This window comes from Cryptomeria japonica, chromosome 9 (assembly GCF_030272615.1).
Source record: "Cryptomeria japonica chromosome 9, Sugi_1.0, whole genome shotgun sequence".
NCBI classification, from domain to species: domain Eukaryota; kingdom Viridiplantae; phylum Streptophyta; class Pinopsida; order Cupressales; family Cupressaceae; genus Cryptomeria; species Cryptomeria japonica.
The window spans coordinates 608,419,552-608,440,197 of NC_081413.1; the positions used below are offsets into that span (position 1 = coordinate 608,419,552).

General features: G+C 35.4%; 1 protein-coding gene across 3 annotated transcripts in view; it reads right to left on the bottom strand.

Moving 5' to 3' along the window:
* LOC131039839 (uncharacterized) overlaps nucleotides 1-20,646 on the bottom strand; it is a 179,027-nt gene that overhangs the window by 114,681 nt on the left and 43,700 nt on the right. For all 3 annotated transcript variants that reach the window (XM_057972784.2, XM_057972721.2, XM_057972855.2), the window contains exon 7: nucleotides 8,144-8,197. In XM_057972784.2, the coding sequence (XP_057828767.2) occupies nucleotides 8,144-8,197 (54 nt within the window). The remainder of the gene's footprint in view (nucleotides 1-8,143; nucleotides 8,198-20,646) is intronic.

The window sequence follows — 20,646 nt, forward strand, 5'->3', positions numbered from 1 at the left end:
ACACATAGTATACAAACAAATACACATGTTGTTAGATCCTTCTTTTTTTCTTGAACCAAAAAGTGGGCCTAACCCCAATCTCTCTTCTTGAGCCAACAAGTGGGCCTAACCCCAATCCTTCTACGCCCAATCTATTTCGAGTCAAAATGTTGGCCTAACCCCAATCTTTCTGCTCCCAATCTATTTCAAATCAGAAAGTGGGCCTAACCCCAATCCTTCTGCTCCCAATCCATTTTGAGTCAAAAAGTGGGCCTAACCCCAATCTTTCTGCTCTTGTATGCTCATTGATGTGTCGTGAACTTTCTCCAATATGCTTCAAACATTTTCTTAATATGTCCCATAGGCAATAAACAAATCTGACCTTGCAGCAGCTGTGTATGCAAAATGATGGCATAAATATACTTCAGAATTTAGCAGACTTGCAGATATAAATTTCTCCTCATTAAAGATTACAGCAATTAGTAACAGGGAAGCGCTAGTTAGCTTTTCCAACCACCTAAACCAACATGTATATCTCAACCTTCAATTGCTGCCACAAAGAGTATGAAGAGGCAACTGTTAATGCACAAGAACAGCGACTGTATGAATTTTCTGAGCATATGCTTCAGTGACCAGCTACAGGTATATTAACATGCATAGTAAAACCCTTCAACTAGACTTAGAAGAGCTCACATTGCATCCTAAATCACCTAGCAGCAACCATTATCCACGTACCACACTATGATAACTCAGTGTGAACCTTTTCCAATCATTTGCAGCGATTAATATGAGCGGCTAGTGCAGACTAGAAACCAACCATGATCCTGACGTTTTTCCGTGAATACACCTTCCCACGTTTGACCTTTCAGAATGGAGTCAATGTAGTGACAGAAAGATTCACCAATCTGAGTATGAATTCAGCATAAGAGTAAAGATTCACATCACGAATGTAATTGTATGCCTAGAATATCCTCCGATCATCCCTCTATTTCCAGTAACTGAAACCTCTTTTGCACCAATGCAAACCCTGTCTGAATTTGCCATTGAGTATGTTTATGTTTTGAAGGGTTTGGAGTAATGCTTGGGTTGTCTGTTCATTCTTTTCCAAAAAAAAACCTCAATTCATGGTTCATTTGCGAGTCCTTTGTATTTATTTTGGTAGGTAGCCTTCTTCTTTTCCCTTTCTAGAGCCCTAATTGCTTGTTGACTGAGTTGCATTAACTGTTTTTCCCTCAGGCTGGCAGGAACATGCTCTGATACCACTTGTAAAGTCCCCTTTTAGGATTGCCCTAAACTTTGCCCTTGTAGATATCAAAGTCTGCTAATTTTTACCCTTATTAATTCTGATATTAGCTATTGATCCATTGACTTTCTTGTCTTGATCTTAGGATGATTCCTCCAATTCCCCCTTCTCAATTGAATTAATCTCTTCTTTATATCTTCATTTGTGGGAAGTCACACCTCTTCAAAAGAAATGAGTCATCACTCTTCAATGCTGCCCTTTGAGAATTATAAATTATTCTCCTAATTGATCTCCCTTGGATGTCCTCCTCAAATGAGACTTTCTCCTTTTTCTATCCTCCAATGTGAGGGAGAGTCACACCCCTTCACCATGTCTGCCCCTTTGCAAGGGTCACAACCTTTCATAATTACCACTCTTTGAAAGAGACACAATCCTTCATCGTTTCTATTTATTGAAGGAACCGATTTCTTATTTTCTTCCTATTCATCTTAGACATCTTCCATTCTTTCTTTCTTCCTCCATCCTTCCCCCCCTCTCAAATGAAGTTCTCTTCTCCCCTTTATATCTCATGTTTGAGGGAGTCACAACTTTTCATCTCATGCCTTTTGACCATTCATTAAACTTAACTATTTTAGTTATGGTTATGTTTAATTTGATTCTATTATATTTATTATTTAAATTTTATTTTTTTATTCTTTTACATTTAATAATATTATTTTTGTTTATTATTAAATCCTATTTCAAAAAGGGGATATTACATCTCTAGACGAGAAAACCCCTTAAGACCCTTGGTGCTTGACCTCAACACTACACCAATCTTTTGACATACCGGTACAGCACAATACATGCGCTTTTCATAAAAGTGTTTATTATTGAATCTTATTGTTTCTCCACTATTATATTTAAAATCTAAAACACTCTTACATTTGTATACTGTTTATTGAATGGGAAAACCAAACCCCAATTCATGTCCCTCTCTCAAAAAAAATACGACTCTTAGAAACAGCAATCATATACATTAACACAATCTTTTGAATTGGACACCCCAGCCACATATATGTATGGGACGCAAAACCAATACCCAAATATCAATGAAAACTGAGAATTGCTTGTATCAATCCACCTAATTTGAAAGCAAAGCTTTCATCTTTTCTAAAATGATAATGTGATCTTCGACCCCTCACACCAAGTGCATAACAAAAACATCATTTTCCCTCTTATAACGTTTAATAGAATTTGTGTACTTTAATTGTGGCAACTATAGGCATATGTGAGCTTGTTCATATGGCCCTACAGTGTTCAATCCATTGAAAGTGCCTTAATGTGCCATGAGATAAACAACATTTGATGTGACTGTGAACTCAACAACTTGCTTGAATTGTCAATTGTTCATGCATACATTCAATAATCAACAAGGACCAACCAAAATATTCCTTTCCATTCCATGCAATACTCATGATACAAAACATCCATGATTTGAAAGTGTGAGCCACCTCTTCTCCTATGATCCAAACTAGAATGTGATCATGTTTGAAAACATGTGTTTGAATTCACCCCTATACATAATTTTTGATATATTTGATTTCTTCTCTTGCAACCACGTCCTACCTATCTACTTTTGCACTCTTGCAAACAATTCTCCCAAGCTCTCTCACATTCATCAAGATCCACTTCAAGAGATTACTCATATGACAAAATGAAATACACAATCTTAAACTTATCTGCAGTAAGCTTGCAAACCGCTTGTCCATTAATAGACTTGTTCTTTCTTCTTAGGGTCATACTGCTTGACACAGGCTCATATAATCTCTAGGCTTTGCACGAAAACTTAAAATAGGCCAGCCTGAACAACACTTCTATCCATTAATTTTTGAGCCATACTATTTCTATTATTTATCTTTTCTTCAAGATTTAAACCTTCTGGGCTAACATACTTAAGTCAGCTTACCATACTTTGAGATAATCACCGAAGGTACATCTATAGCAACAGAAAAATCCTGCATCTTCGAAAATGTGCAGTTTGATAATATGTCCTCCTTGATATATGAATTTGTAATGTATGCTGCTGTTGTAATACAAATTATTTCAAAAACATGCTCATAAACTGTTCTTCTGACTGATTTTACTTTGAATTTACTGATGACTGGTAGAAAAAAGGAAGGAATTTCAAAAAAACAAACTGCTCATTGTTTATGACAGGGATAATGCCTGTTTTCACATTAAAATTGTAGTCTGCTAATGAAGAAGACTGTTACAACCCTGCAAAAGTAAAAAAAAAATTGCAGCTGGTTATTATTAAGCTGTGCTTTAGTGTTCAGCTGATGTCAAAACCTCATTCATCTGTTGTAGCAACATGGTGTACTTTTCTGCTCTACAAAATAATAAATTAAAGAAGTTTATTCGACCAAGTATTAGCTTCAAAAATAGCACCCAAGTCTTCAAAACATACCTGTTGATCTCATGTGATTTCTATCTGCTCTTTGTATTAAAGGCAAGTCTTCAAAATGGGCACTGCACTCTATTTATACGAGTTTTGATTTCTATTCTGAATCGTCATGAATTGTTCGAAGTGGCACTTCCTTCTCTTATTAGTAGCTTATTTGTTTTTATTTGGAAGCATTTGGCTTGTTGCAAATAGCAGCCCATAAATAACATTTGTTCTACCTTTGTAAGATCAGTCAGCTGCTGAAGATGAAGAGATGCACCACCTAATAATTTTTTCCTTGTAGCTGATACAAAAGAAAATATTTTTTCTTTTAATTGACTAAAAATCTCAATTTGTTACTCCAGAATTTAAATATTTCTGTACGGTGTTTCCCTTTTTTCTTTGAATGCATTTTCTAGATTATTTCTTTACTGTTTCACTCATGTTACATTAAATTCCACATTATTTTGCTCATTGGGTAAAGATGTCTGCGGGACCATTCTAAAACCTTCATGACTATTTCATGTGGTGTCTCCTGAAAAATGTTTAAATATTCAAACCTTGTTATCAACTCTTTTAAAATTGCTTTTAATTATCATTCCACGAGGAGGTGAATTTTAAATAATTTATGCAAAAGTTTGGAGCATTTTGTTGATTGAAGTCACAATTCGATATTATGATTTCACAAGAAATTGTTGTTATGACATCATATCAGAGTTCCGGGACTTGCCAAAACTCGCCAAGACTCGGCAAGTCCTGAGCTGGGTGACCCTAGGCGAGTCCCAGGGGCCCAAACTTGGGTTCATCCAAGTCCTAGGCAAGACTTGCAAACTTGGCCCAGACCCAACAAGTGTCGATGCCTGGACTCAGCCGACAAACACCAACGACAAAAACAAAACAAAAAAACTAATTTAAAGAGTTTTAAGTTGGTTTTTTTAACTTATATTGCCTCTACAACCCTTCAAGTGAGCTCATTTCATTCTAGTGGCAAAATAGGAGAAGAGTGAGTTGTAAGGAAAAAGCAAGAGGGCATTGTAGGGCAACCAGCTAAATGGAAGACCAAAAATTCGTCAACAAATCGCATTGGGGCAGCCTAATACTCACATTTGGAGCATCAAGAGCTCCTTACAAAGCATTGCAAACAGGTTGCATTTCATTTGAAGTTTGTTCTAAGAGGTCAGATTGAATATTTTTGGTTTTTTTGTGTTTTGTAAGCAAAAATTGCATTGTCTTTTTTTAAAACATTTATATTCATTACCTTTCAAAGAAATAGCAAACCCTACATTATTTTTTGGAAGAAAACGTACAATTTTTTTGTAATAATTTATAAAAGACAATGCACAAATGTTCATTTTTTTTTATGTCGTATTGCAGTGGCCTTTAGATTTTGAAAATCATATTTTTCATAATTTCTAATCCAAGAACAATCACAAGTAGAAAGGATCCAGCTTGGAAACCTACTAAAAGTTTTCCCAAGCAAAAAAAAGTAGAGGCCAAACGTAAATATTGCAAACCAATTTTCCATGGAGGCATAAATAGATTGAACTACCATCTTGCCCACATATGTGGCTATGATGCTGAACCCTGCAAGGAAGCACATGCTAAGGCTACTCATGAGTGCCAAGTGCAACTAGAAACATTTGGAGCACAAAAGGAAATGAAGAAGAGGCAAAGAGAGGAGTTGGCGAGCATTGGTCGTGTTGGAGAGGCTTCTTCCATGCCTCCATATCATCCTAGTACTAGTATTGCTACTTCTACTAGTGCTTCAACCAGTGGTAGTGGGAGTATTAGCATTGGTCCTAGAGTTCATCAATCAAGGATGGATTCACATTTTGAACCACACACTACTCCTCTAGCCCAACCGTCACTTGAGAACATGGGATGGAACAAAGAGGTACACGATGCAGCTAGACGTGCAATTGGCCAATTATGGTACTATTGCATCATTCTATTCTTTGCAATCAGATAAAAAAAATTTATTTGATTATTTTAAAATTTAGAGTTTGATTCTTTGTCAAATCATTTTTTATTGGACATTTAAAGAACATTGTTGATGCCATAACTATATGTGGAGCGGAGTTTAAAGCCCCTTTTGAATCTAACTTAAGTGGCTCAATTTTGATAGAAATGGTGGCTGATGTAAAAGCCACAATAGACAAGCACCACAAGATATGAAGCAAGAAGAGTTGCACCATCATGACCGATTGTTGGACTAATACAAGATATAGGACGCTCCTAAATTTTCCTGATTCTTTCGCAGGTGATTCATCATTCTACTTCCCTCAATGCATTGAATACTTTCAATTTGGTTTAGTGATTAATATTTTTAATTTATGATTTATTCAACGGTCAATGATTTTGCTTTATTTTCAAATTTCAGGTGGCACCATGTTCCTCAAATCCATTGATGCTTCCACACATTCAAAAAATGTCACATTCCTATGTAAGGCTATAGAGGTCATACTTGAGGTGGGTGAGGAGAATGTAGTTCAAGTGGTGACCAATAATACAGCAAATTATGTTGTTGCGGATAGACTTTTGATGGAGAAGCAAGCAACTATATTTTGATCTTCCTGTGCCACCCATCGCCTTGACCTCATATTGGAGGATATTGGCAAGCTTCCATGGATCAAGACGTGAAGACATTTGCAATTTTTTGTATAAACACACATGGGTCCTTAGCTTAATGAGGCAATACACAAGGCAAAAAGAGTTGGCTCATCTTGGGATCACTAGATTTGCCACCAATTTCATAGCATTACCATCTTTGATTCGTTCAAAAGCAGCTTTCAAGCATATGTCTGTTGGTAAGGAGTGGACTTCCTCATCGTATGCTACAACCACTTTAGGGATTGATGTGGCAGATTGAATTTTTGAAGAGCCAGGCTTTCGGGCCCCTTGTGCAGAGATTGTGAAGGTAAATTTTTTATAAATTCTACATTATGTTCTAATTTTTATTCATATTTTTCTTTTAATTTCTTATTCTTATTCACACTTAAATTAATTGTTTTTGTTTCACAATATTTGCAGTTCATTGAGCCCTTGATAGTTCTATGAATTGTTGATGGGGAGAAGCCCGCAATAAGCTACATATATGAGAGCATGGATACGGCCAAGGAGGTCATTAGCTCCATCTACGCAAAATATGAGAAGGTTCTTAATGGGCTCTACTCAGAGATAGAGTGGATGTCGCCTAGTCATAGCAGCACAATAATCCACAAGATATAGGTCTTTTCTATTGCACAAGGAGAGGTCTTCTCTCGTCAAATTTGCAAACATAGTCAAGAAAAATTGTAGCCAAGCAAAAATATATTTTTTGGGTATAATTTAATTTTATAACTTGAAGTCTTAAAGTTGGAAATGAGACTGATTTTTTTTCTTATTCTCATCTCAGATAGATGGTGACAAATGTTTGGTCCTAAAACACCAAATCTTCAGAGTATAGCCATTCTCATTTTGAGCCAACCATGAAATGCTTCCGGTTGTAGGTGCAATTGGAGTATGTTTGAGCACATAGATTCCAATAGGCGCAATAGACTATTTGTGGAGAGGTTGAATGATCTAGTCTTTGTTCATAACAACCTTCATCTTAGACAAAGACAAGTTTTTCACCATGACTACTACTCAATCATGATAGAGGAAGTTGATCTAGAATTTGAGTGGATCGCTGAGGCTACGAATCCTATCTTTAGTGACAAGGACATTGATTGGGTCGACCAAGCAGATAGAGAGGTTCAGGCTATAGCCATGGCAGAGGAGGATATAGCACAAGAGGACACAAATACAGCTGATGTTGGTGAGTGCGGCATGGAGTCACAAGCAGAGACTATGGTTGTTGAATCATCCAAGACCTTCCTTAGACACCTTCGTAGGAGGGATGCAGGCTCCTCTGAGCCATGGACTTGTAGTTATTGTTATGATATTTGTTTGGAACATTTGATGTCATGGATTTCATACTTCATGAGTTTTGTATACATTTGACAATATTCATATGTCTAAGTTTGCTATTTCCTTTAGCTGCAATTTGCGTTTGTACTTATGTGATCAAAGTATACTTGTCTATGTGATCAAATTAGCTTCTATTCAATGATGTTATTGTGTCTTTAAGATTTATTTAATAACAAGTGCATGAAACAAGTTTTAAATCTCTAAAAATCTCTAAATTTCTTGGGTTTTTTAATTTGCCAAGTCTTGTCGAATCTAGGCCAAGTTTTTTCACCGAGTCCCAACCCCTGAGCCAACTAACCCTTGCCAAGTCCGCACCAAGTCCGAGTGCCATTTCTATGCATCATAATTATAAGATGTAAACCTGATGGAAGAGCATTAGCGGAATCAACCTTGAATAACACAAAAATGCTCTATATAAGAATTGGATGAGTTCAAAACAATACTAAATAGGAAACACTTAAGAATATAATAGTAAGCATTTTCCATGGAGTAATGGTTGTAAATGATTCTACAAAAAACGATTAGACAAGAACAAAGGTAATACTCACTAGTTGATTAATGACTTCGTTCTGATCAGGCTTGCAATCATCTTTATTTTCTTCCTGCATCCACATAGCAAAGTTTACATATATATATATATGTCTTAAGCTTTGCTTGAAGTGTCCTAAAAAATAGCATAAACTAACACAGAAAGTTGAACCTTTTACACTTCACAACACAGTTGCAACAAAAATTAAATAGAATGAAATGTTTCTGAAACACATAAAGATAAAATTCTACATGCACAAGTCACTACAATTTAACCCCTAAAAATATGGTGCTTGCATATTCTCAAAGACAAATCAATATCAAAAAACTCATTAAAGTAATGAATCTGTTTCTTTGTAACAATGATTTAACTGAAATGGAAAAGATTTATATCTTTGCTGTCAAAGATACCAAATAAATTTATCTTTTCACCGTAGCTATAGACAAGTTTACAATAAAAGTTGTACAAATTTTAAAATTGTTGAGCATGTATGTAAAAATTAAGTGCTTTCATATAACTAATTAATCAATGATAATGAAAAATGGTAGTGTCACAACAAATACTCATATTCATGAAAATTTACAAAAATATCATGAATCAAGTAAAAGGACATCAATTTGTCTAGTATTTTACATGCTTTTTGTTCAGAACCATTTGTTCTCATGTTTTATTAAATTTTCATTCCCCAACACAATCCAATAATTACATATTTTGTATTTTGATGAAAATAATAACATGGGCCACAACCCTTGTTATCATAGTTTCTACACAATTTATTAATTAATCTATTATAGTACAAGTTTTCTCTCATTCAAATGTTTCTCTATTGAAGGACAATACTGCAATGTAATGGATCCATCTTCAACAAGTTCTCTTATCATTGACAATGAAGTTCCACATGTTTGGTACACTCGTGGAAGATTTGATCCTTGCAACGCTTTGGTACCCCTTGATTGTCACAAAACAAGGGTGAAGTCCCTGCTTGAGGCATCTTCATATTTGAAAGCATCGTTCTGAGCCATACTATCTCACATGTTCCTTTCACTTTTCCTCAATACTCTATTTCTATCAAGGAAAGAGCTCTAGCCTATTGCTTCTCGGTGGTCCATGTGTTGCACCCATACCAAGACTTAAAACATACCTAGAAGTGGATTTTCTATAATCAAGAGAACTAACCCAATCTGAACCTATGAACACATCCAGCCTAGCATCTTTTCTTCTATTTTATAGAATTTCAAAGTCAATCTACCTTTCACATATCTCAAAAACCAATTCACTGCAACCCAATATTCTTCCTCTTGTCCTATCTTGAATTTGGAAATGAAACTCACTTATTTACAAACTTTGAGTCTGATTTGGCTGAAACCTTCAATCCTTTCTCCATAGGAGTAGACAGTATTTTCCAATTTGTCATTTTGAACTTGTTGAGTAAGCTCCTAGTATATTTGGGTTGAAAAATAAAAATACCACCACTTGTTTGCCAAGCTTCTACACCTAGGCAATAATGTAGGCATAAATCAATCATATCAAAAGCTTTACTCAAATTACATTTGATTTGTTCAATCAAATGAGCTAAAATACCTATAATCTAAGTCACAAGCTTCGCCGAATTTCTAGCTTGAAGTTTGAAATCTGGTGAACTTTTTTGAAAGGCATGAAATTCGTAAAATTCGCGTTTATATTCGTACAGAAAAAGCAGCAGGAGGTTTTCTTATTAAAATACTTTTTCGCAAAAGCAATTTCGTTTAAGTTTTTGATAGTTTTTTAAAATAATTTCAACGTTGACGCCAGTTTCAATGGAGTAAGCGCCTACGAGTGTAGACAAGGCTAATAAGAGAGCTCGTTCAGCCGCAACAACTAGCAACTAGGGCGCAAATTTATTTTGTAGCCGATTCTTCTGCCACCTTAATGCCTTCCTTTCACAGACTCACAGCATAACATTTTTTTGTGGCAACTAATTTATTCAAAGAGTTCGACCATTCATCTGTCGCGAGTCTATGAAAGGAAGGCATTAAGGCAAGGTGCGAAGAATGACAAGAGGGCGATAGTAGCCACCAGAAATTAGCTGCCACACAAAATTAGATGTCACAACAAATTGGTTGCCACTTCAGTCTGCAACTCCCAGCTAGGCTGACAAGATTTGTTCTTAATTTAGGGTTTTTTAAAAGTTTTGTGTTTAGGTTTTTTTAGCACCAAGTTTGTTGTGTTATAAAATTTTAAAGATTGCATTTTATTTATTAATTAATTTATAAAAAATTAAATATTCTTTAATTTTGTATTTAAAATTAATATTTAAATTTTAATAGATTTATATATTCTTTAATTTTTATTTAAAATTAATATTTAAATTTTAATAGATTTATATTTATAATTATTTTTCAATATAAACAATGTATAATTAAAATTTAATATTTTGATATATTTAATTTAGATATTAAAATAATAGTATATAAAAATTAATAAATTAAATTTTTTAACTTATTATTTATGAATGTTTGCATTTATTATATCTTATTAAAACATAATATAATATTATTTTTGTATTTATAAATTACATGTTTTTAATTTAATTTTTTATTTTAATTAAAATTATGTTTAAATAAAATTTGATATTTTTTAGTATTGTTTTTTAAAGTCAAAACTAAAAATTAGTATATTTTTTAATGTCTTTGCAACTCCAACTTATATTTTATGTGTCATATTTTTATAATGATTTCAAATCTATTTAGCAATATTAAACTATTTTGATAATTTTGTGGATATATTATTTGTATTTTGAAAAAATTAAATGTATATGAGGCGAATTTAATGCCATTTTTTTTTTCGAATTTTTACCCTTTTCAAACTTCTTCCAAATTTTATAGTTGTCGAACTCGTACTCGAATTCGAACCTTGTGACTGTGCCTATAATAATGATATTAACTACATAAATAACTAGTAGAATGATCTCATTGCTTACACTTTTGATGTACTAATTTGGATCCAAAGAACTTCAATGGAATCCCTATTCGACAAAATGCCTATCAATTTTAATGTACCATTCCCTAGGTGTCTACTTCAAGCCATAGAGATCTTTCTTCAATCTACATACATGATGCCCCTATCCTGCAAATTGAAAACCCTAAGGTTGATTCACGTACACTTCTTCCTCTGAGTTGACATTGAGAAAGGCACTTTTTATGTCCATTTGAATGAATTTCCAACCAAACTATGTTGTGATGGCCAGAACTAAACGAATGGTGCTCATCTTTGTTGTAGGAGCGAAGGTCTCCTCATAGTCAATACCTTCTTGTTACAAACCTTGAGTGGCAAACCGTGCTTTGTACTTGTCAAGAGTATCATCGGCATTTACTTGACTTTGTACAACCATTTGCAACAAATGAGTTTCTTCCCTATTGGAAGATCTAAAAGAAGCCAAGTCTTATTTTCATAAGACTCTTATGTTCGGTTTCCATGGCCTTTTTTCATACAAGTTTTCTTTTTACTTCTGCAAACTTATGGGCTCATAAACTCCTTGAAGATTGGACATAATAGAAAAAATCACTATGTTTTTCTCTACCCTCAATCATTTCATCATCTTGAAATCACCAATAGTACTTTCCCACCACATGGGTCTCTTTTTAGAAAACAATCCATCCAAATCAATATTGCCAACCTAGGGCTTCCTATTTCTATTTCATCTAGAAACTGAACTCGTTTGCACAAAATTCACCTCCATTATCAAATCTAAGAGTTATGATGTAACATCTTGAGTCTTTATCTACTAATGGGTTGAACTTTTGAAACTCTTTTAACACATTTGATTTTCATTTCAAGAACACCCACATTTTCCTATCGACGTCAACAACAAATAAAAAAAAGTATTATGCAGCTATGGTTGGCGTTGTATTCAATTGTCCACAAATGTTGGCATGAACCAATTGTAGAACTATCGAGGCTCTCCAAGCCTTTCCTTTTGCAAAATGGAGTTTGGGTTGCTTTCCTACTTGCCAAGATCGACAAACACCATGTCTCTACTCTTGAATGCCAGGTAATCCCTCTACTAAATTCTCTCATGTCAACTAAGAGAGGTACGTTAAATTGAGGTGCTCATAACGTTGATGCCAATTGTGCACTGATATCAAATGCACTCTTGACTGCCAAAGAACGCTCCAAATCCTATCCAGCATTAACAAGTCGTTAAAAAGCATGACCTTCCATACCAACAACAATAGTTTTCTTGAATTCCTTGTCAATTATATATCATCTATGTATGCTAGATATGACATCCAAATTGGGACAACGGCACACAATCTAACTCATACAACAAATTGAGCTCCATTCCCAAGACATAGTACACATTCAGAAAAAAGAATTTTTCCCTCCAGGAGATATCTACACATTTCCTCTACCACCAAATTATGTACTTCTCAACGCCATCAAAGATCATTGAATCTTAGCAAGTTGTGTACTCTATTAATTGATCTTTCCTATGAAATGTCGAGATGCTTTGAAACCAATGCACCACACAAACTACTTTGAATGATATACTAATCATTTGGCCCTGAAAGCATAGAAGGTTGACTCCCCAAAATGCTCTAGAACATGAGCCTTCAGTGGAGGCCCTCTCGAGTTGGATTTCTTTTCAACCAACCTCTTTTTGTAGTGCTTCTTCATGTGGCCCAATTTACCACAATAGTGATGTTGTATTTTTCATCTTCTTCAACTTATCATTATTACTTTTCTTTTGTTTGCCTTTGCCTTTGTCTTTGACGGCAAAGGCCTATTCCACACTCTATAAAATTGTTGTTGCCAAATTGTTTCTTCCATCTATCCTGTTACAAGTGCTTATTGCCCAATTGTTCAAACTTCAGGTCAACAATCGTAGATGTAATGTTAAGTATCTCAATAAAATGTTTGAAGGCACATGGTAAGCTTCTCAACGTAATCATCACCATATCTTCTTCTTCCATCTTGTGACCTATGGTTTACAATTGATTGCTAATGTCTTTCATCTTCATAAAATACTCCTACAAAGGCATCCTCTCATCCATCATGATTGAGAAAAGCATATTTTTTTAGGAAAAAGGCCCTACCCTTATCTAAGGTCTCATACAAATCTCATGTGCTTCCAAATTTTCGTAGAAATTTTGCTTGTTTGAACCTATGAAAGCATTTCATCTATCACTCACAACTACATAGACGTGATTCCTTATCTATTATGCCAATCAACATTGTCCTAGTCTATACCCGCAACCATTGGTCGAGTGTCAATACCAAGGTTATTGAGGCCTCTATACTTGAAGATCGTATGTGTTGTTTCCATGTGTAGTAATTCTTGCCAGAAAAATGTCAACTGCCTCACAACATTATGTTGCATATCAAAGTCATTTTCCCTCGTGTAAGGTGCATTTACGAAGTAAGAGCAAAAAATTGCCTTCCCCCACTCACATTCTAGCCACCTTCAAAGAAGACCACATAAAAATTTAGGAAAGAAAATTGAAAACCCTAGTCATCCAAATTCAAACCCTAGCAACCATGATTTTTAAAAAATCATTAGAAAATTGCAAACCATGTGCCTTAACTACTGGTTATAAATTCATTATCGGCAAACCTACACAATAATACTAGAAAGATTAGCTAAAATCCTAGCCATCACGGATTTTCCCTAGCACTGACATTCACTAGTTAAAAATTGTCGATGACAATTTTAAAATATTAGAAACAACCACCACAACTATTTGTGAACCAATCCGTCCTTTTTACAAAAAATAACCCACAACTTCTTTCAAGAAAGGACATGATTCTTAGAAGAAAAAATACTACACGAATTTTAGAAGAAGAAAAAAAGTTGTGTTTTCCAAAGAACAAAGTTGCGATTTTTGCCCAAAAAAAATCATGATATTTAGCAAAAAATATGTCACGTGATTTTTTTTTAAAAGTTGCAATTACATCAACCAAAAACCCTTGACGATTTCATATAATTTCATACTATTTTGTACAACCTCCTTTTGGTACGTTTTGCATGACAAGCAACCAATTCATCACTATGGTAAGCAATTCATAGATCTCCACACATTCATTGATCCGAAGAATCTTGGCTTGGGATCTAATACCGTATTACAAAAAATATAACACAAAATAATTGCCAAGATGTTCAATATTAAACAAGGAACAAAAGTCTCCTTAAATAATATTACAAAATGCTTTATTTGAATGGGGTAAGAGCAACAACTAACCAAAAAAATATAACTAATAATACGAAAGAATAAAGAATATTCCTAAAGTCTATTCTAAACAATATAGTGACCATTATATACTAAATATTACAATAATACTTTAATATAATAGAGATAGTTTTGAAAGCAATTAATGACACACCTTTGGCAATTTATCCAAGGTACTTCAAGACTTACAAACAAGAGAGAGGTAGCGTTTTTATCAAAAAGGACTTAAGGAGAATGTTCTTAAGCACATTAGAGAGTGTCTCAAATGCCAAGAAAATAAAACAAAACACATGTTACCGAAAAGATTGTTGCAGTCCTTATCTATTTTGGATCAAAAATAGGAAAGTACTTACATGTAATTCGTCATTGGTCATCCACGAGTTCATGGTAAGCATTGTATCTATGTCATATTTGACAAACACACTAAGTATCCTCATTTCTTTGTTTATCTTCGAAGTTCAAGCCACCACAACTAGCTGATTTATTTTTTGGAGAGGTATTTAACTCCATGGATTGCCTAAGAACATAGTGAATGATACAAATAAGAGGTTCCTTAGTTTATACTGGCACGAACTCTTTTGATTGAAAGGTGTTGAGTTGACTCCTATAACTAACTATTAGCCTCAAATACAAGAGCAAACCGAAAATGTGAACAAGTAAATCAAAGGGCACTTGGGAAGTATGTAATAGGACAACATCAACATAGATCAAAAAGCTCTATCTTGCTAAGCATTTCTACAGTACTTTGCAACACATGTCTATACGTATCACTTCATTCAAAGATTTGTATGGATATGATGCTTCATCTCTTGCGGATTTGGGTATCATAGACAACAAGCCAAGAAATTTTAAGAACGCTTAAGGAGAATCTCAATCAAACACAAACTCGATAAAAGATTAGCAAATCAATACCATTTGGAAATGAATTTTGAGGTTGGAGATTTAGTTTTCTTGAAGTTGCAGCCTTAGAGGCAATCTTCTCTCAAGAGGAGTGGAGTTGAAAACCTCAACCCACATTTTTGTAGATCTTGCTAGGTTTTGGGGAGCATTGGAAATGTTGAGATTGAGTTGCCAAAGTGATGCCAAAGCATCCAAGTCCACAAGCAATTCTACATCGCCCAAATATACTTGTCCTTTTATTTGTTGGTGTTTTTCTTCTTTTGTTTGATTGCAAATATGGATGATGCAATTTTAAAAAATGGTGGATGGTTCATGACCAAATGAATGAATCACCTTGTTAAGAGGCCAATTGGGTGCTCACGTTTCAAAATTGAAGAAAATCTAAGTAAAATTGTGGAAGTTATGCCACTCCAAGATTTTCCTACTATTTGGGATGTCATATTTCAATTTTGAGGAAGATCCAAGCAAAACTGTGAAAGTTATGCAATTGTGTAATTCTCCCATGCTTTACGCTATTTTGTTGTTGCAAAACTTTTCATGCAATGTGGATGTTATAGACATACCCCCCTGTTGATGTGTTTTTCATGCACATGCGAACACAGAATAAAATACACAAAGTACCTTATCCTCTCTTGAACAAAGTTACTCAAATGCTGAAGATTGGCTTAAAGATCACTTGAAACAACTCCAAGGTTCTGATATGTTGGGTCACAACGTGTGGATAAGCACAGTTGGTTGATGTGATTGCTGGTATCACAAAGGGACTTACGTCGAATTGTCGAATGCTTGAATCACTGGAACTTACATCATCTAATATTGCAATATTGTGATACTTTGTTTTATCCTAAACTAGCTTGTGTTTAAAAAATATGGCAAAAGATGAAGGGTTGAGAGAGTCTATTCTTAGGCCTACAATGTAAGAAGATCGATGAATGATTAGATAGAATCCTACTGAGGGAGCTCTCACCATCAAACTGAACAATTTGACACAAGCTCAGTGCAATCTTCTTAGGACAATTCAAAGATGTTCAAATTATTACCATTGAACATTGCTCACCATTCAAGTTAATGAATAAACAATGGACACATAACAATTCGAAGTTAAGCTCATATCACTCCAATTGACCACACAAGGCACCCTTACACTCAGCAAGAGGCTAGTGGTATGGACTACGGATTCCACATAAATGCATTCAACAAATTCCTCCATTCCATCTAATCAACTTGAAAACAAAATGAGAAGTAGAACCATGAGGCTTGTTGAAATAAAAAATTTGACCACAACTTCAATGAAAAGAGCATCTCATTTACAAGTCATAACAACAATTCTTCCTTCTCCTAATCTATTCTAACTTCTATTGTATCTTCTATTCACTTCTTCTCCCATTCACTAGTTATTAACCTTTACAAATGAGAGATTTGAGCCTTTTATAATGCTCTCAATACAATCCACTGGCTTAGATCAATTTGAGATCGATGGTCAAGATTTTACAATGAAAACCCTAATTAGGGTTTGTTACAACAAACTCAGTTCTGGCCAATGAAATAATTACACACTTTGTCATGACCAATAGATAATAAGGGTAGATGCCTCGGAGTTTGTGCCATCACGAGTGAGTCAGGTACATTGCATCTAGACATGTTGATATGGAACTTCTTCGATTCGTAGAGATAGTGACTGGGATGATGACTAGGATTTGACCTTCAACTTGCACTTGTAGGCTTGATAGATCATCATAAAGGAATATTTCTTGATACTCAACATTGTCCAACTTCTACGATAATGATGATGATCTTCTAACTTTGATTAACTCTTTTGGAAGTATCCTCTGGAATGCTTCAATCATGGAGATGCAAGGTATAGATCTTAGTTTCGAAGTATTGAAGTTACCTTAGAATGAACTTTTGATGTCACCATTGTCTCTCTCCTTCAGAATTACTTCTCTTGCGAATTCCTTCATGTCATTCATGTTGTGGATCATGACCTTTGTGTAAAGGAATGCATCTTGTGTACTCACCTTCTTGTATTTGTCTATGAAGTTCCCTTGAGGATATCTTCCTTACATTTTTATCTTGATGTTGAAATTTGATCCTCGAGCGACTTGTTTCAATCATCCTCCAATGTGATCCCCTTGATTTCTTTCTTCATCTCCTGCAAAACAAACAAGCAAGCATCAAACACACATAATATATATACCTTCTATATAATCTCCCAGTTTGATGTAATTATGTGATTTCATGTGGTTTGCATGTTTAATAAGAGCATATAGAGAGAATTCGCCTTCCTGGAGGAGCACTTGAGGCTGTTATTCGCTCGTAGAGAGGAGTTCTTGAAGTTTACTCCACCCTTGATGTTCATGAAGTTGCCTTTGTCTTTGAACTTGCTCTCCTTCATTTTCTTTCATTATATCAGCTCAACTTTAAAGCTTTTAGTCATTAATAGATGACAACATGACGAACTACCTTTAGGAGAGGTCTTAATAGGAATTTCACTCTTGAGAATGCTGCTCATGAAGTTCGCCTTGACTTTGCTTCACATGAAGTGATCTTTGAACTTCTACCTTCATCAAATCAGTTCAAGGTGGCGGTCTTGTAATCAATCTTGCAAATTTGCCTTCAATTAGGAATACATGGAGTAGAGTACACTCATTTGAAATTCGATCTTGAAGCTCAAATTGTGAAATTCGCTCATATACTTCAAATTGTGAAGTTCGCTCCACCTCTTTTGATCATAAAGTTCGCTCATATAGGCCGATTTGTGAAGTTAGCTCATATCCCTTTAATCATGAAGTTCGCTCATGTGTATCAATTCTTGAATTTCGCTCATATCATTGAGTTTGTGAAGTTTGTTTTAGATTGAATCGACTCAAGGCAAATCCCCTTTGTTCTTCCATCATGAAGTTCGCTCACCCACCTCAAGTCATGAAGTTCGCTGATGTGCATTGAGTCTTGATGTTCGATCATGTGTATTGATCCTTGAAGTTTGCTCATTTAGTGGAGTTCATAAAGTTCAACATGAGATTCACTCATGCGTATCAAATCTTGAAGTTTTCTCATCTAGTGGAGTTCATGAAGTTTGCTCATATAGTGGAGTTCATGAACTTTGTTTCAAATTGAATCAACTCAAGTTAAATGTTTTCAAATCCCTTTCACTCCACCACTATGAACTTCGCTCATCTACCCCAAATCATGAAGTTCGCTCATGTGGACTGATTCCTGAAGTTCAACATGAAATTCGCGCATATGGGCTGATTCCTGAAGTTCAACACGAAATTCGCTCATCTTGGCAAAACATGAAGTTCGCTCTACTTGTCCAACTCATGAAGTTCGCTCCACTTGTCCAACTCATGAAGTTCGCTCCTCTTGTCCAACTCATGAAATTCGCTCCATTGGTCCAACTCATGAAGTTCGCTCTACTTGTCCAACTCATGAAGTTCGCTCCACTGGTCCAGCTCATGAAGTTCACTCCTCTTGTCCAACTCATGAAGTTCGCTCCACTTGTTGAATTTGTGAAATTTGTTTCGAATCGAATCCATTAAAGGCAAATGCTATTAAATATCCTTCACTCCTCTTCTTACAATTTCGCTCATGTAGGCTTGAAGGTGAAGTTCGCTCATGTGGGGTCAAACGTGAAGTTCGCTCCTGTGTCTCAAGCCATGAAGTCCACTCCTCTCTCTCAAGTCATGAAGTTCACTCCAATGTCTCAAGTTGTGAAGTTCGCTCATGGGGCTCAAAACATGAAGTTCGTTGATGTAGCTTGATCCTTGAAATTGGCTCATGAGTGTTTGAACATGAAGTAAATGCTCTCAAGTTTCCTTCATTCCTCTACTTCCAACATGAATTTCGCTTTGCTCCTTCAAGTCATGAAGTTCGCTCACATGCCTTCAAACATGAAGTTTGCTCCCCTGACCTTGAAGATGAAGTTCGCTCATGTGGTTGAGATTATGAAGTTAGTTTTGAATCAACACTAAACTCTCTTTTGCTCACTTTCACTTACTTTCTCAACTTCAATACATGATAACATGCTCAACATAGGGTCCTAGGATGAGTTTTCCCTCTGTGGGAGAAGTGCAAGAAGTTGGCTACATAAGGGGTGTACATGAAGTGGAGTTTTCTCCTCAAGAGGAGCGCTTGAAGTGACCCTCTGATTAGCAATCCTTCCTCACTCATGATTGAAGTCATGATATCTAGACTTTACAAACCTACTCACTTCACACTCATACAAGGCTATCCACCTAACTCCTAGCTTTTTGAGCACCTATACCCCTCTAATGCAAAGGCTAATAACTAAGGACTCTAACACTACCTTAGAAAGCAGGAAAAAAATGGGGCTCCCCATTTGCAATGGGGCGATGTGTGAATACCTCACGACACCCCCAAATCTCCGCAACATTTATATTTCTCCTAAATCTTCGCAATTTCATTGAAATGATATGTTGTAGAGCTTCTCAAGCAATGTGTATATTATCCACATACCCACCAAATTTCCACAAGAAGCTTATTTTCCCTCAAAATGAAGCAATTGTGGAACTTTCAAACAACCAAGATGTATCCCTATACCCCTTGAGTTGTCAAACTACTACCAAAATGCAAATTTTTGCAAGAAAACAACAAAGTCACAGTTTTAACCGCCTGCACATGGATTCTAAGGGTCAATGTGGGTCTAACAGGTGTTCTATCATGGGGAAACTGCCTTTACTCTATTTGTAAGCTATAACTAAGGATCTTAAGCTCTTTTGATCTAGTGTTTAGAGACTTCTTCAACAAAAATAAACTAGAGGGAAGTTAGCGAGTGTTTGCAAATTGAAGTGGATTTCCAAGTGAATGATGAGGAAATTGTATGGGTCAAATATCTATGATTGTAAGCCTTATTTCCAAGGCATGTAAGAAGTCATGTATGTGTTGAACTACTATGTAATGAACATCTAATACTCCTACTAAAATATTCTAATGTTTTAGTTGCAAGTAAATAGAAGATATTCAAAATTGTTGTCTGGAAGTTTCATTTTGTTGCCTGATTCAATAGCTCGAAAGAGCCCCTAGATCTTGCCCTCCACCAAGTGGTATTAGAGCAAGGTCAAATTGCTTGAGACTATGGAAATGCTAAAGGAACATAAGGAGATTGTTGTAGGAGTGAAGAAGAAGAACCTACAACTACAAAGGGTCTACGAACATGGCATACAAAGAAAGAGGCAAAAGAGGCATTCCATGAGCTAGGTGTGCAACACTTGTAGAGATGTAGAGGCATCACAAATAGATTTGATGCAATGGAGAGAACACTGCGGAGAAGAATACCTTTAGAGGATGTGAGTGATAGCAAGGAAGAAGTCGGTGAAGAAAAGGTAGACGAAGGAGAAGATGAATATTAAAGAAGGTTGAGTGCAATGACCTACATTACCAATAGACCTCATCTAGA